Source organism: Lactuca virosa, chromosome 4, assembly GCF_052849685.1.
Source record: "Lactuca virosa cultivar CGN04683 chromosome 4, Lactuca_virosa_CGN04683_v6, whole genome shotgun sequence".
NCBI lineage: Eukaryota > Viridiplantae > Streptophyta > Magnoliopsida > Asterales > Asteraceae > Lactuca > Lactuca virosa.
Window position 1 is genome coordinate 298528007 of NC_136429.1, and position 19197 is coordinate 298547203.

Here is a 19197-nt window from a genome sequence, read left to right on the forward strand (position 1 = left end):
AATAAAAATAAATTAATAAAATCAAAAATAATATTTATTATATAAAAAGTATATGTTAAAAGTAATATTCCAATAATAAAAAATTAATCCAAAAAAAAGGAATTAAAAAAAGTTACTAAAAGAAATTAATATAATCTGCTAATGTAATATTTATTACGATATAAATATTATAAATTAAAAATAATATTGATTAATATATAATAATCCAATAAAAAAGAATTACTCCAATAAACAAAATTAGCTAAAGGGAAAACTGCAATAAAGTCCTTACATATTAGCCTCATAATCGATTTAGTTCTTATATATTTTTTTTATTCAGTTAAGTCCTAAAAACTAGTAATCGTATTCAATTTAACCCTTTTACGCGGCCAACATGTCATCCAACTTTCAAAAACTATATTTTTGGCCCAGATTACAAAATTTATTACAAAATTGGTCCAAAATTTATACTTTTGGCCCAAATTTTAAATTTTATTACAAATTTGGTCCAAAATTTACCCTTTTGGCCCAAATTTTAGAGTTATGTTATGAATTCATCATAACTTTAGTTATTTTACAAACTTTTTTCTCAAAATTTTGTTTCGAATATGTTTTTTTTTATAAAATCATATTTATACAAAAAAAGAAACATAGTTTCACATAACAAATCTTATATATTCTATATAAAAACTTTTATTTAAAAACTTTTCAGTATACAAAATATCTATTTTTAGAAAAAATAGGTATTTATTAAGTACATAAATATATACAAATTCGTTTTTATAAACAAAATGTATACAAACACGTATTTTATAAAAAAATATATATACAAACACCTATTTTATTATAAATACATTTGTATACAAACACATATTTATAAAAAAATACAAACAAACACCTATTTTCATAGTAAACGTGTATATATATATATATATATATATATATATATATATATATATATATGTGTGTGTGTGTGTGTGTGTGTGTGTGTGTGTGTGCACACAAATAGGTGTGTATCTATATTTTTATAAAATCATGTTTGTATACATTTCTTTTATAAAAACGTGTTTGAATAATTTTTTATATAATATATGTTTATATATAAACATGTTTGAATACAAATGCATTTATTATAATATGGGTATTTATAAAAAAAGTATATATAAATATGTTTTTACAAAAAAATGTATATGTTTACTATGAAATAGGTGTTTATATATATATATATATATATATATATATATATATATATATATATATATATATATATATATATATATATATATATATGTGTGTATATATATATATATATATATATATATATATATATATATATGTTTTGCATAAAAATGTTTTTGGGACTTAATTGAATAAAAAAAGATATAATGAATAAATCGATTATGATGCCAATATGTAAGGACTTTAACGCAATTTTCCCTTGACTAAAACTAATTAATAATCTAATATAATAATGTTTATTAATATATAAATATTATATTTTAAAAATAATATTTTTTCATATATATAATAATCCAATTAGAATATCCGATAACAAAACAATTTAATAAATTTAATAAAAAGAAATTAATAATATAATAAAACTAGATTTATTAATATATATATAGTATATATTAAAAATAACATTTATTAATATATAATAATTCAATTAATATAAAAAGAAGATATGTAGAAATGGTCCCTAAGGGTAAAATAGTCATTTTAAGAAAGTTGACAACAAAGCTGTTAAAGTTAACTGAAGATGGACCAAAACCACAACAAAACTTGTTGAAAATGACCAAATCTTCAACTTTTCAAAGGTTTGGATCTTAACCACATAAAATAAAAAACCAAAGGGACCATTTTTGCAGTTTTTTCATATAAAATTGAATACATCATTATTTTAGTAACATAATCAAAACAGGATCTTCTAAAATTCCTAATTTTGTTTTGATTTAAGTACCAAAATAACTTTTTGTGTTATATTTCATATCCAAAACTATACAATAACAGAGTATATTTTCAACTAACTTTAAACCATATAATATATCATGTGTAGCTCAAAATAAAAAACTTATGTAATGTAGAAACATAACTTGTATTTATTAAACTAGTAGGTGATCCATGAGGTGATCTTTTCTTTATCGGGTAATTTTGCTCCATCCCCTCATCACACTTAAATGCCTCCCATATCGAAGATGAAGTAATTTCCTATGGAATTACATCTGTAAAAAAGAAAAACTTTTCAAATTTTAATCTAGTAGCATCAAATTAGTTATATAGTATTCGGTGAAAACTAAAAAAACACACCTTCAAATTAACGCTTGTTAATATAAATAGAATGTCATCCGCGCTTCGTGGGCGGTCCAATAGTAGAATATCGAAGGTGGGGGACCAAAAGCGCCAACTCCACTAACAAATGTGGCAAAAACTTGAGGTGTCGGTTTTGATAAATTCCAGGGACCAAAAGTGGCAAGTCGTTGAAAAAATTATGGCTAGCAGTAAAGAATATTGAAGGTGGGCGAACAAAATAGCCAACTCCACAAACTAATGTGGTAAAAAGTTGAGGAGGAACGAAAAATGACAAAGTATTGAAACTTTTGTGGTAAAACTTTGAAAAAGTTGAGGAGGGGCCAAAAGTGACAAAGTGTTTAAAATTTTGTGACAAAAGTTTGAAGAATAGAAGCTATACTATTCATAACTGTGTTATGAATTAATATAGTGTATTAATATCTCAATAAATTATAAATACACAAATGTAAAAAATATTTAGACATAATAAATAATAGTGAAAAAATATTTTAATCAACATAATTTCGTACTATTGGTTTTATACTAAAATATATTAGAATTATGACAATTGTGTAGGTCTTATAAATACAAATGATCAACGTGTGAATAACACTTTTATAAGCGGTTCAAAAATTTGAGATATTAATTCTCTATTTTAAAATTTTGATATGTTAGAAGTTTGGATTTAAGTAAACTCTTTTATAAAAATAAATTTAAAATTTAGCTTCGGTCCCTAATATAAGATATATGTTCCTATGAGGCTTTGAATGATAACAAAAGTTGTAAAAGGGTTCAACCATGTTTATTGTTAAAATGGTAGAGATGGCTTAAAGATCTACATATTTTCAAATATATATATATATATATATATATATATATATATATATGCTTAAAATGGTTTTTGAAGGAGTAATAAAAGGGGTCGGAGGAAGAGGGTGAGGGTTTTTTGTTTTTTTTTTTTTTTTTTGTTTGTGATTTTTTTTTTTTTTTTTTTTTTTTTTTTTTTTTGTAAACGACAAATAGATATATAACAAAAGCAACTACACACTTAGCAAGGAACTAAGCAAGAGCTGACTAGGTACACGATATAAAAAAAGAGAAAGTTCAAAAAGAAAGGGGGAACAACTCCACTCCGCTGAATTGCAAATCCCCGATTTACCCTTATGTTTAAACCATATAAAAGAAATAGTCATGAAAAAATTTGCTACTTCTTGTGAGTGGGTTAAATCTTCTTGAACACGTTGCTATTTCTCGCATTCCATAAGCACCATACTGACAATAAGATACAGTGATGAATGTTTTTCTTTTTCTTGGACAATTTTCCCATGTCACTGCATAGTCCAAAAAATCCACCACGTTTGTTAGAGGAACATGTGTAATTTTGCACCAATGAAACATCCATTCTCTAATTCTAATAGCAATCTCATAGTTCACGAAGATATGATCAACAATTTCATATTCAAGACCACACAATCTGCAAGTCGTTATTGAGGCGATGTTGATAATCCTTTCTTTTAACGACATATTAGCTGGTAGTCGGGTTTTACTTTCCTTCTAAATAAAGCACAAAACCTCGATTGGGACTATTCTAGAGTATTCTTACATTCTCTATATCTATTTACAAGGTTCCATAATGTTCTAGACTATTCTTCTGTTTCCTAGAGAGGTATAGGATGTTCTTAGGTCTTCCAACATGTTCTAGAATGTTTTATACTCTTCCATGGACTTCCAGTATGTTCTAGAACCTTCCAGTATCTTCTAGGAAATTCTAGATCTTTCCACCGTCTTCCAGGATGCTCTAGAATCTTCCATAATCTTCCACAACATTCTATAATATTTTGTTGTCTTCTACGGCATCCTAGATGTTTCTAGTGTCTTCCGGAGCATTCTTGATCGTTCCATCATGCTCTAGACGGGCTTGGAAACATCCAAAAAGTTGGTCCGTGACAACGGGAACCGATAAGCAACATCATATTCGTGAATTCAGCAAAAACGATTGGATCAATGGGTTGCTTCTTCCATCACCAATACCAGGTGCCATTAGAGACAGAGAACCGACCGAAAACCTTGCAATGTTTGATGGATTCCAAGGCGTAGAAAACAAGCTTGAAGACCGAAAGTGCCTGTCCAAATTGATAACATTGTCATATGATTATATCAAAGAGAAATTACAAGGGTTCTCAGAGAAAAGCATAAAGACTACAAGGAATAAAGCGGATATAAATACTAGCTAGACAGAAACCCTAATGGGCTAAAGACAAAAAGGGCCCATAAACAAGCGGGCTAATAATATAGACTAACATCCCCCCTCAAACTTGATGGGTTTTGAGCATTCTAACACTCCTATGGTGTACATGCAACCCTAGAAACCTTGGATCTATGTTTGACTATGATACATGCAAATAATTATTTTTCCAAGGTTCTTATCCTATCTAGCATGGCATGGGGAACTTGAATCAAATAAAGCTAGTAGAATTACTTACCTTGTAGTTGTAGTTGATTGCTTGGAGTTTTAGAGCCTATCACCAATAGTGTGGATGCCTCAAATGGAAATCACAAATCACCACAAACTTGGAACTTTGAGAGAATAGTAATCACCTTCTTGAAATCGACCTTCTTACTTTACTCACCACAACTAGTGTGATTTCAAGTACCAAAGCCTCCTTTATATAGTGTGGTGGATTAGGGTTACATCCATGTAAACCCTAATACCCATGTCTTTTCATTTCCATGAGATCCATGGGTTAAAGCTCCATGGAGTATCCATGGACTTTCCATGCAAGCCTAGCCCATTCCAAATAAGCATTAGCCCACACTATATAAATACAAGAGCCCATATTTAATTAGTCATACTTTTGATCTCTAAATTAATCCTAGATTAATTATAGATCAATACTAATTAAATAATATGATTTTATATTAATATATTAGAACTTATAATATATTAATAAATCATAACTTATACTATTCTCAAAAGATTATCCATAAATTGTTCGGGTGAAGTGCAACTCAAATGGACCATGCCGGGTCGGGTCAAGTACATACCAAATATAGTTATGGACTTAGACACTATATCCAACAGTCTCCCACTTTGATAAGTCTAATAACTATAGTTGCAAGTATGACTTCAGGAACCGATCAGCAATTGTAGCTCTTTAAACTCTGTTGAACTATGAAGCGCCATTTTAGATAAGTGATCATACAATCCTCTGTTCTAGATATCAGCCAGACAAATACATGGAACAAGGTCTTGCTTATTGTCCAACATTTTTTTCCCGATTTTCGATTTGTTTGATATAGAACTTAACTGAACACATCAATTTAGTTCTGACCTGGCCCGGTACATAGGTCAAAACAAAATTATCGAGGGGCCCAGATATCGCTTCTAATCCAAGAAGGAACAGATAAACTTCGACTCATATGTTTGCTCTACTACTTGTTGAATTACACACAAAGGTACGTTTTATAACATCGAGTTACCAATGCGTTTTCGTACAATCAATGCGTAACCAACTCATAGGTAACAAATCATATGTCTAGGTTTGAAGACTTATATGATATTACCGTCTCACGATCACTCGAGATAAATTCCATGAAGTGATGCCAGTGAGCGTGGGTTGAATCCAATACTCAGAACTTATGAGCACTCATGAGTGTTGTAGCCCCGCTTTGTCTAACATCTTAGACCTCTACAAGCCAACCCATGACAATCTTGATTCATATCCACTTCCAACATATGACCGACTGTGGAGAGTTTGAATAATATGATATAAACCATAACATAATTATTCTGGAAGTCAAAACATGCAAAAAGAAATAATAGTAAACGATTGACAAGAGATAGCAACACTTTACTCATAAATAACAGCTTTTATTTATCATCAAATGTCAATTACATTTTACAAATTTCAAGACTATCTAACTACTAAAACTAATATCATCCTTCAGCCCTATGCTCCGAGCATGCTGGAGATGCTTAACCCGAGTCAGTCCCTTCGTGAGGGGATCTGCTGGATTCTCATCCGATGATACCCTCTTTGCCACGAGGATTCCTTCTTCTATTCGATGTTTGATGAAGTGATATTTTCTGTCAATGTGTCTGGATCTCCCATGATCTCTTGGTTCCTTGGCTAAGGCAACCGCACTATTGCTATCACAGAAAATCTCCATTGGCTCCTTTATAGCTGGTACAACTCCAAGGTCTCCGATGAAGTTCTTTAGCCATATAGCCTCCTTTGCTGCCTCGCTTGCTGCTATATACTCTGATTCACAAGTGGAATCAGCCACTGTCTCCTGCTTGGAACTTTTCCAAGTAATTGCCCCTCCGTTTTGGGTAAAGACCCAGCCCGACTGAGAGCGGAAATTATCCCTGTCAGTCTGAAAGCTAGCATCACTGTACCCTACAACTCTCAAGTCATCACTCCCACCGAGGGTAAGGACCCAGTCCTTAGTCCTCCGTAGGTACTTGAGGATATTCTTTACCGCAGTCCAGTGTGCCTTGCCAGGGTTCCCCTGATACCTGCTAACCATGCTCAAAGCAAAGGCTACATCAGGTCGAGTACACGTCATAGCATACATGATCGATCCTACAGCTGAAGCATAAGGTATTCGACTCATTTCTGCCATCTCAGCCTCAGTACTAGGGCTTTGTGTCTTACTCAATCTGGCGTTACTCTGGATGGGTAACTCTCCTTTCTTAGAGTTATGCATGCTGAACCTTTTCAACACTTTGTCCACATAGGTGCTTTGACTAAGTCCAATTAGTCTTTTACTCCTGTTTCTCAAAATCCTTATCCCTAGGATATAGGCAGCTTCTCTAAGGTCCTTCATAGCGAAACACTTCCCAAGCCAGGACTTTACTTCCTGCAGGGTTGGGATGTCATTTCCTATGAGTAGTATGTCATCCACATACAGTACCAAAAAGCTGACTATACTCCCACTAGCCTTGATATAGACACAAGATTCATCTTCACTCCTTGAAAAGCCAAATTCTTTGACTTTCTCATCAAAGCAAAGATTCCATCTGCTAGGTGCCTGTTTTAATCCATAAATGGATTTCTCGAGCTTACACACTCTACTGGGGTACTCTGTACTGACAAAACCCTCTGGCTGAACCATGTAAACATCTTCAGCCAACTTTCCATTAAGGAAAGTGGTTTTGACATCCATTTGCCATATTTCATAATCATGAAATGCAGCAATGGCTAACAGAACCCTAATAGACTTAATCTTGGCCACTGGTGAAAAGGTCTCATCATAATCAACTCCCGGAGTTTGAGAATAACCCTTTGCAACCAGTCGTGCCTTATAAGTGTGTACATTACCATCCATGTCGGTCTTCTTCTTGAAGATCCATTTGCACCCAACTATCTTATGATCAGGTACATTGTCAACCAAGTTCCAAACTTGATTGTCATACATGGACTGTATCTCGCTATCCATAGCCTCTTTCCATTTAGCAGCCTCAGGGCCTGCCATGGCTTCCGTGTAGCTGTTAGGCTCATCTAGATTTGCCAGTGTGTTATCACTGATAAGTGTCTCACCTTCTGCAGTAATATGGAAACCATAATAATGCTCAGGTGCAGTCCTAACTCTGGTGGAACGCCTCAGAGGTATAGATTCTTCAGTCTGCTCAACAGGAGTTTCCTCCTCAGGTTGAGTGCTAGGGTTTTAAGTTCCTTCACCACTTGACTCTTGAATTTCCTCAAGGTCAATTTGCCTCCCACTGTCTCCTTGGCTCATGAATTCTCTCTCTCGAAAGAATCCTCTTCTTGATACAAAGACCAAATTATCACTAGGTCTGTAGAAAATGTAGCCAAAGGATTTCTGTGGATAGCCGATGAAAATACACCTTTCGCTTCGGGGTTCGAGCTTATCGTGAGTCTCGCGTCTCACGAAAGCCTCGCAACCCCAAATCTTGATGTGGTCTAGATTGGGAACTTTTCCAGTCCACATCTCGTGAGGTGTTTTGGCAACCTTCTTTGTAGGGACTAGATTAAGGATATGGGCGGCAGTCTCTAAGGCATACCCCCAAAATGAGATTGGTAGCGAAGCTCGACTCATCATGGAACGAACCATGTCCAACAAGGTCCGATTGCACCTCTCAGCTACACCATTCAATTGTGGTGTCCTAGGAGGTGTCAACTGTGAGACAATCCCACATTCCTTAAGATAGTCAAGGAACTCAGTACTAAGATACTCACCACCACGATCGGATTGAAGCATCTTAATGTCCCTGCCTAACTGATTCTCCACTTCTTGCTTAAACTCTTTGAATTTCTCAAAGGTTTCTGACTTATGCTTGATTAAGTAGACATATCCATATCTACTAAAATCATCAGTAAAAGTCACATAGAAACGATTAGCATCTCTTGTGGCAGTTCTGAAGGGTCCACACACATCCGTGTGTATGAGGTCCAACAAACCTTCACCCCTAGCACAAGTGCCAGTAAAAGGTGACTTTGTCATTTTACCAAGCAAACAAGATTCACAACTATCATCTGACTTTGGGTCAAATGACTCCAAGACTCAATCCTTTTGGAGTTGGCCTATGCGTTTCTTGCTTACATGTCCAAGACGACAATGCCATAAAGATGCTTTATCTAAGCTAGTGGAAGAGTCAATACACAATACATTATTTCCTAGATTATCTACAACAGATACAGTTTCATACACACCATCACAAGGTAATGCTTTAAAATAAAGAACATTATTAAAGAAAGCATCAATACTACCATTATTATTATCAAAATAAAAGGTAAAACCTTGTTTATACAATGCATGAAAGGAAATAACATTTCTTGCCATTTTTAGCGAATAATAACATTTATTCAAATCTAATGTAAACCCACTATTTAGCACTAAGGAATAAACTCCTATCTTGGTGACAGGTTAAGCTTTCCTGTTTCCCATGATCAAGTTTATCTTTCCTTGCTCCACATTCTCACTTCTTCTTAGTCCCTGGAAATCACAACATATGTGAATACCACAACCTGTATCAAGGACCAAAGACTTAGAATGAGGTGAGTTATTAGACAATATAGTGTATATACCTGCATGGTTGGGTTTTACTTTCCCATCCTTCAAATCTTGCTGGTACTTTGGGCAGTTTCGCTTCCAGTGCGACTTTTCATGACAATAGAAGCATTCAGCCTCATTAGGGTTAGCAGAAGGAGTGACAAAACCTTTCTTGGTTTTGCTTTAAGAGGAGCCTTCAAGGGTCTTACCCTTGGTACACTTAGAAGGGTTCTTTCTCTTCTTCCCTTTGCCATGCCCGATTGCCAAGACATTGGCCGCAGTTGGAGTAGGAGTAGGAGTAGTAACAACCGACTTACCCTTTAGACCACTTTCGGCGGTCTTCAAGAGTCCTTGAAGTTTGCTGAGGGTGACCTCTTCCTTGTTCATGTGATATGTCATGCGGAATTGATCATAACACAATGGTAAGGAGTGCAAAATAATGTCTATTGCTAACTCCTCGGGGAAGTTCACATTCAGCTTCAGTAAACGGTCCACATACCTTTGCATTTTCTACATGTGGCCCGTGATGGGTTCACCATCCTTCATTCGGGTTGTTATCATGGAGGAGATTATTTCATATCGCTCTTGGCGAGCACTTTGATGGTAGCGGTCCATCAAGTCTTGGTGCATCTCAAAAGGATAATAGTCCTCATAGGACTTTTGGAGCTCGGCTGTCATGGTGGCCATCATGATGCATGCCACTTTTGTAGCATCTCTTTCATGTACCTCATAATCAGCAAGCTCTTCAGGAGTAGCAGTTGGCTCGGGTACCTTCAGCTCCTTGTCGAGAACATATTCTTTGTTCTCATACCGAGTGACCATCCTGATGTTTCTGATCCAATCTGTAAAGTTGGACCCATCAAAGATGACTCTCCCACAAAGATTCATGAGAGAGTAGGAGCTAGTAGGGTTTGAGCCAGAAGCATTGTTATTGGAAGACATCTGAAAAGAAGAGGGGATAGATTAGATTAGATATAGAGATAGTCCTTAACAAAACACCCAAATGCAATATTAAGGCTAGGACCCAACACAATATTTTATAACTTAGAAGAGGGATGCCGTAATCTAAGCTATAAGATACTTGAAGGTAGGTGAATGACGATTCACCAATTTCCACCATGAAAAACGAAATATTTAATTAGGTTTTAATTGGTTTAGAAACTCCTAGATTCTTTGAGATTCATTGAACTTTCTTCAATGGCATGTTTCAATCTCGAGTGTGCCCTTCAAGTTTTGTGACTGGGATGCCGAGGATCACAAAACAAGGTGTGAAGTAACCATGCAAATTACTTGGTACCCTTAATGTATTACCCCTCAATCGATGTGCCGGTTAACCACACACGCTCCATCGATACTATGATAAACATTAAGTCACCCTTTACCTACCTTGTTAAGTTCAAGTTAGTGTGCCGGTTAACCACACACGCTCCACTAACGACTTAAACAAAGTGTAAAGTGTAATTTCATGGATTAGCACCTTATTCACATTTTCCTAAAATAACTAAGATTGGGAATTCAATAAAGTTTAGTTACTTTAGTATTATCATTATACTTTTAATGAGAATTTATAAGTCCTTGTCCTACCCGTTCGGCTAACGACCCTCCACCGATCAAGGAAGCGGTGGGTGAGAGTGGACACCCATTAAGTTGCCATTTTATAGGCAACAACCTTATACCCCCCTTATAGACCGGTTTCGTGAATGAGGCGTACTAGCGGTAAGACGACTTGATCTTATACATATATAAATATTATTAAACTTATAATATTATAAAGTATAAGGGTTGAATTTTAACTTTTAAAATTCTAGGGATTGGAACTAAAGTTTTTAATATGACTTTACATGTTCCAAAACTTGAGGGCAAGTTTTGTAAACTTTCAAAACTTTTCATTTCTCATAACTTATGAGTTAATGGTTATTAAAAATGAAGACTCTTCATTTTTTTTTGTAACCTATGTGTTCTTTTAATGGTTATTTATAAATGTGACTTTTGGTTATCCATAACTTAAGAACTAGTTATGGACTCCATTAAAACACATAAAGATCAAGAATTAATCTAATCAATTATTAGCACATAATTTCTATGATCTTCTAAACTCATATGTTTATGAATGTTCATATCAAAAATTTCAAGAATCGTAAAACATATACAAAACTTGAAATTTTGATACGAGCTTTTGAACAAAACTTCGATTTTCAAGTTTTTTTTTTTTTTTTTTTTTTTTTGCATCAAGTATCAAATAAACAAACCAGCCTTTGATACCACTGATGTGTTTTGAGCATTCTAACACTCCTATGGTGTACATGCAACCCTAGAAACCTTGGATCTATGTTTGACTATGATACATGCAAATAATTATTTTTCCAAGGTTCTTATCCTATCTAGCATGGCATTGGGAACTTGAATCAAATAAAGCTAGTAGAATTACTTACCTTGTAGTTGTAATTGATTGCTTGGAGTTTTAGAGCCTAGCACCAATAATGTGGATGCCTCAAATGGAAATCACAAATCACCACAAACTTGGAACTTTGAGAGAATAGTAATCACCTTCTTGAAATCGGCCCTCTTACTTTACTCACCACAACTAGTGTGATTTCAAGAACCAAAGCCTCCTTTACATAGTGTGGTGGATTAGGGTTACATCCATGTAAACCCTAATACCCATGTCTTTTCATTTCCATGAGATCCATGGGTTAAAGCTCCATGGAGTATCCATGGACTTTCCATGCAAGCCTAGCCCATTCCAAATAAGCATTAGCCCACACTATATAAATACAAGAGCCCATATTTAATTAGTCATACTTTTGATCTCTAAATTAATCCTAGATTAATTATAGATCAATACTAATTAAATAATATGATTTTATATTAATATATTAGAACTTATAATATATTAATAAATCATAACTTATACTATTCTCAAAAGATTATCCATAAATTGTTCGGGTGAAGTGCAACCCAAATGGACCATGTCGGGTCGGGTCAAGTACATACCAAATATAGTTATGGACTTAGACACTATATCCAACAAAACTCACAATGCCGCAGCAATAAACATTGAGAGTTTGTCACATAAGAACCGAAACCGAGAAGCCGATAAAGCCTTCGTAAAAATATCCGCAAGCTGCAAAGTTGATGAAACAAATGGAAGCGAAATGGTCCCAAGCTGCAGATGATGTCGAGTAAAATGACAATCAATCTCAATGTGCTTCGTCCGCTCATGAAAAACAGAATTCTTCGCAATTTGTATCGCACTTTTATTATCACAATTCAAGGGAGTGGGTGAAGAAATGTAAACTCCCATATCCGCAAGCAGCCACCGTAACCAGATAATCTCGCATGTAGTTACAGCCATAGAACGATATTCAGCCTCCGTGGAAGATCTAGAGACAACATCCTGTTTCTTGCTCTTCCATGAAATAAGAGACTCTCCAAGAAATACACAAAATCCAGTGGTAGACTTACGATCATGACGATCACCATCCCAATCAGCATCACTATAGGCACGTAACTCAAGAGAAGACGTCGAGGGAAACAAGAGAGTCAGAAACTGAGTGCCACGAGGATATCTCAGAATACGAAGAACAGCTCCCCAATGAACAGAGGTAGGTGCAGTAACAAACTGACTGACAATATGAACAGCATGAGCAATATCTGGACGAGTGACTGTGAGATAAACCAAACTTCCCACCATAGTACGATAAAGATTCGGATCAGACTAAGGAACACCATCAGTAGGAGAGTATCGAGCATTGGTTTCAAGAGGGGTATCAACAGTCCGATTGTCAGAAAGTCCCGCCCATGTAAACAAGTCAGATATATATTTAGTCTGGGAAAGAAGGTACCCTTTCTTAGACTGAGCGACCTCAATACCCAAGAAATAACGCAGCAAGCCCAAATCCTTCATAGCAAATCGACGAGCTAGATCATGCTTCAAAGACTCAATACCACCATGGTCATCACCTGTAATAATCATGTCATCCACATATAAGGACAGAAGAATTCGTCCTGCACTCGATCATCTAAAAAACAGAGCAGAATCGTGATTACTCTGGACAAATCCAAGAGAGGTAATCACTGTGGAGAATTTCTCAAACCAAGCACGAGGGGCTTGCTTGAGCCCATACAAAGCTTTGCGAAGCCGACAAACCTCGCCCGGTCGGTGCTGAATTCCTGGAGGAGGGGTCATATAAACCTCTTCATGAAGGTCACCATTCAAAAAGGAATTCTTGACATCCATTTGAAAGATCTTCCACTGTCGAACGGATGCAACTGCAATCGTAGTACGAACTGTCGTCATCTTTGCAACTGGGGCAAATGTCTCCTCGTAGTCAAAACCATACTGTTGGGAATACCCTTTTGCTACAAGTCTAGCCTTATATCGTTCAACAGAGCCATCATCTTTTGTTTTTATCTTGTACACCCAACGAAAACCTATCGTATGTTTCCCAGGAGGAAGAGAAACGAAATCCCATGTATGAGTCTGATGAAGAGCAGTGAGTTCTTCAGCCATAGCATTCTGCCAAAGAGGATCTGAAACAACTTCTCTATATGATTCAGGTTCAGACAGATGATAGATGCTTGCTATAAATGAAGCAAACGGTCCTGAATATGTAGAGTAAGAAAAATCTGGTAGCTTGGTGGACTTGACAGGACGAGAAGATCTCCTGAGGGGTGGTGGTGGAGGAGGATCCTCAACTTCAATAATCGGAGGATCAGGCTCAGGAACAGGTGGAGTCAAGGCACCATCTGAAGAAGTGGGTGTGTCATGTGCTGCAGGATCATGTGGCATAGATGAGTCTTGAGCCTCTATATCTTCATTAAAAGGATCAATACGCAGAAGATCAGACTTTGTTACATTGTGGGCTGTAGCAGGAATCCAGTAGAAAGGAATTTGTTCCAAAAAAGTAACGTGCCGAGAAACATATAACTTCTGACTCACAGGATCATAGCAACGGTATCCTTTCTGACCAATCCCATACCCCAAAAATACACAAATAGCAGATTTCGGCCCCAGCTTGTTCCTTTCAACATGAGGACGAAGAACAAAAAAGTACATCCAAAAACTCGTAAGGAAGAGTAGTCTAGTGGATGACCATATAACTTCTCAAAAGGAGATATTCCTGAATTCAATGAAGTAGGGATACGATTAATCACATACACAGCAGTTAGGACTGCTTCTCCCCAAAAGGCACTAGGGACCTGCGCAGACAGGAGCAATGAGCGGGCAGTCTCAACAATATGACGATGTTTTCGTTCTGCCACACCGTTTTGCTGAGGTGTGTCAGTACACGAAGACTGGTGTATGGTACCATCAGAAGAAAGTAACTGAGTGAAATCATTAGAGGTATATTCACCCCCTAAGTCACACCTGAAGCACTTAATCACAACCGAATGTTGAGTTTTAACAAGAGCTCTAAAATTGCTGTAAATACCAAAGAAATCAGATCTGCGTTTCATAAGATAAACCCATGTATATCGAGTATAATCATCTATAAAAGATACATAATAGGTTGACCCACCCTTTGTGGATACTGGTGCAGGACCCCACACATCAGAGTGAATAATATCAAAAGGAGCAGTAGAACAAGACATACTTTTATTGAAGGGTAAAGCAGAAAATTTTGCTAGTTTGCAACCACTACAATCAGAAATATCACAAGAGTTTAAATGACCCAAAACACCACTAGATGCTAAGAAATTCAACCGTGATACAGACACATGTCCCAAACGAGAATGCCAAAGATAAAACTCAGACGACAAAGGACTCAAACGAAAAGAAGATAAATCAATGCTGGAAGCAGCAACAGAAGATACTTTGAGGACCTCCAATACATATAGTTCCCCCACCCTACGGCCGATCCCAATCACCTTCTGGGTTTGTTGATCATGTATAACACAGACATAATCAGAAAAGAACACCCAGTTACCAGACTTGCATAACTGACTGACTGAGGCAAGGTTCAAAGTAAGTTTGGGAATGTAATAAACATCGGGAAGAGTTATATGAGAAACGGAGACAAACCCAACACCCTCAACTAGCATAGATGTATCACTAGCAGACTTAACAGAAATAGATGACACTTGCGACAAAGAAGTAAATGATGACAAATGAGGAGTCATATGATGGGTTGCACCAGAATCTAAAATCCACAAAGATGAGGGAATACCTGAAGTGTCAGATGAAGAAGGACCAGAATGAGACATAGATGCAAACATGGCAGTGGGATTAGAAGCCAAATACTGTCTAAAGCTCTCAAACACCTTGGGATCCAATGCAGATGGTGGCATATGTCCAACAGATTCTGTGTCAACTGGTGGAACAGCAGCAACAGCAAACTGTGGAGGACAAGGGGTCCATGGAGTACCAGAGGAACGCGACTGATACTTCTATTGACCAGACCTATTTTGTTGCCCTGACTGAGGTTGACCAGTTTTACCCTTATTGACTAACAATGGACACTGAGCTTTCCAATGATTCTTCTGTTTGTAGAATGCACACTCATCATAAGCGACTCTTGAAGTTTGTCGAGATTGACTGGAGGAGACAGCAAGCACAGCAGGAGCGGGAGTAGGAGTAGAGGTTGCTTTAAACTCTTTATCTGCATGGGACTTGATACGAGTCTCTTTTGCAATTAACTCATGGACAACTGAATCAACTGAAGGAAGAGGAGAGCGATGAAGAATTGTTCCACGAAGACCTTCAAAATCAGAACGCAAGGCCATCAAGAACTGAACCAAGCGTTGTTCTTCCCTCCTAGTAATGTAAGGCTCAAAATCTTTTAACTCTTTAGATTCAGTAAGAGCCAATTGATCCCAAAGATCAGACATAGCAGCATAGAAATCTTGAATGCTCTGGTCATTCTGTTGAAGGGCACGAATATCATATTCCAATTGGTATTGTTTAGCAAAATTGGACTGAGTATACAGTCTCTCCAAGTGATTCCAAACTTCCTTTGCTGTATCATACTTAGCCAACTGCATACCAATGGACTGAGTAACAGAGTTATTGATCCAAGTAATAACCTTGGAGTTATCAGTCTCCCAAGCATCAAGGAACATATCATAATTCTCAGTTTGAGGCACTGAGGGTTTGACTTTAGTCCCAGTGACATAGCCCCACATATTCTTCCCACGAAGAAAGTTCTTCATAATGTAACTCCAATACGTATAATTCTTTCCATCCAAACGAGTACTGATTGACTGAAGGGAATCATCCTTTCCAGACATGTTGATAGTGAATGAATAACCACAATGACAATATAATAATCTGAGAATGAAAGGAGTAACAAACCAGCGGAAACAATCACTTGAATAACGAATCAACAGCAATTATGAACCAACAGCAGCAACGAACCGACAGTAGCAACGAACCGACAGCAACAACGAATCAACAGTAGCAACGAATCAACATATCAAAAAAAACGAATACCAGTGATAATGAACGAAAACGGCATGCTACAGCAGTTCGATCCGCGCCACAAATGACTGCTACAAAGACTTCTAACAATGTATCAAACCTCTGTTCTCATACCATGATGACATTGTCATATGATTATATCAAAGAGAAATTACAAGGGTTCTCAAAGAAAAGCATAAAGACTACAAGGAATAAAGCGAATATAAATACTAGTTAGACAGAAACCCTAATGGGCTAAAGACAAAAAGGGCCCATAAACAAACGGACTAATAATATAGACTAACACAAATATCTTTCCCAAAAAGAGTGTTACATCCGTTTCCGAGTAAATGAGAAAATACATCAGAGAAATTAATATTCCAAGCACCGAGGTCCTTGGAAACATTAGTAATAATATTCCAAGCAACGAGGTCCTTGGAAACCTTAGCAATATTACATCATTCGTTTACAAGTAAAGGTGGTAGCATTCTTGGTTTAAAAAGAAGGTTAAGAGATTGTGTGTAGTGGGTGGGTGGAAGGCCCACTTTTGGTTTCTATTTTTTAATTATAAATCATTGAAAAAAAAGTAAGTTAGCTCTTATTTTCTAGCTCTTTTAGTGAATCTATTAGTCATAAAGACCTTAAGTGCATGTTTTTTGAAACTATACTGACCGCCTGAGTTAAAACATTCTATAAAGACTTGTGATGTTATTTACTTTACACCGAGAGAAAACATTTATTTAATTTTGTTTTAAAAGTTAATAAACAACTTGTACAATCAATATATTTTGTTTTCCAATACAAATAGATAACTTAAAAAAAAAAAAAACAATAGCATGATTTTCCTAATCGTTGTAATATATATATATATATATATATATATATATATATATATATATATATATATATAATCATAATACTTGTATTTTCCGCAAACGAAAAATTCAAGGTTTTATTGGTAATAAAGTTAGAATTAAAGATAAAAATATTTTAGTTTTTAACCACTCTATTTATTAAAACAAGTATTTCTTCAATCCGCGCGTTGTGGCTGCGAACACCTTTACAAAGATGACAACAAAAGTATAAAAATAAAATGATAATGAATTATATATGGAAGAGGTGGAAAATATAAGGACTTCGTACAATACCACAAATAATAATTAATTAAGAAATTCTAATAATAAAAAGTAATATAAATAAGAACGAAAAACACCATAGTGGACCATAAAATTATAAAAATAAAGTTTCCATCCCAAAAATTATATACGGAGGAGGCGGACGAAATAAGACTTGAAACTATATCTTAAATAAATTAATAAATAAAAGAATTGTAAAAAGAAATTATATAAGTAGTCAAAAATGTAACTTTAAAGTATAATAAAGGACCTAAATCGTAACTTATAAAATACAGATGAAAACTCATGAAAACTGTTAAATGAAAAATATTTGAGGGTAAAAAATGTAATTATCAACAATTGCTATGGTCAGAGACAAAAATCTCCATTTCCAAAATAAAACTTATTCTACACATTGTATTATATAAAGTCAAAGTAATAAGTTTATTTGTAGATTAAATTACACCAATCTTCTCTTGTCCAGGTGCCAAAAAGCACGTTGAGTCCCTATTTTCAAAAATTAACTCGGACTGTCCCTGTATAATTATTTTTTCACTCGGGTCGTCCCTGTAGACATAAAATGACATTTTTACCCTTAATAATTTCTTTTTTAATTTTTTAATATGTATTTATCATTTTTTTTAGATTAAAAAAAAAAGAAAAAAAAACAAAATACCCTACCAATCAACCCACCCCTTCCGGGTCCCCTTTCCCCTTCGTTTCCCCCCTTTCCTTCTACATCATTGAAACCAGGTCTCCAGATGAAGACCACCATCCACCGCTCCATCTCTGCTTCTCCGTTCGCCCCCTGTCCACCACCGTCTAAGATCTACACACCATTCACGAAGTCGCCGACAACCATGAAGTTGCTGGAAACCACAACCACGCATCTCTTCTCTTTCTTTCTCTGTCATCATTGTAGCAACCATCGCCGCCTCCATCTGCGTTCGAAACCACCACCCCCTTCATCTGCATACAACCATCACCGTCTTCTCCCTCACCCCTCGCCTGACAGAAACGGAAGAATGAATCTACTTTTTTTTCGCCTCTATCTCCGTTTGAAACCCTAGATCGGAGGTACATTCCGCCAGAGTAATATGAGACGGTTTTGTGTTGAATCAAACTCGACAGAGTTTCAACCTTGAAGAAATCGAGTCTGTCATTACTCACCTCTTTTGAAAAAATCAAATCTAACACCACCTGGAGTGTAGATCTGCGAACATGTGGTGATGGTTGGTGTTTCCGACTCTCTTGCTTCGACTGGTGTTTCTATAAGGCCTGGTGGTCGACGGTGGTGGCTTAAGGACCCTTGGGAAGAAGGCGGGGGGGGGGGGGGGGGGGTAAGGGGTTATCGACAGTGTTTTTGAAAGAAAAAGAGGTGGTGGTCAACTGTGGTGT

General features: G+C 36.0%; 1 protein-coding gene and 1 pseudogene across 1 annotated transcript; both read right to left on the reverse strand.

Annotated features, from left to right (window-relative positions):
- Nucleotides 1–12319: 12319 nt before the first annotated feature.
- LOC145106007 (secreted RxLR effector protein 161 pseudogene) lies at nucleotides 12320–12979 on the reverse strand (annotated as a pseudogene).
- Nucleotides 12980–15675: 2696 nt separating this feature from the next.
- On the reverse strand, nucleotides 15676–16515 carry LOC145106008 (uncharacterized). Its single transcript, XM_079043059.1, has one exon. It carries the CDS (start codon nucleotides 16513–16515, stop codon nucleotides 15676–15678), a length of 840 nt encoding a protein of 279 aa, XP_078899185.1.
- Nucleotides 16516–19197: the final 2682 nt, after the last annotated feature.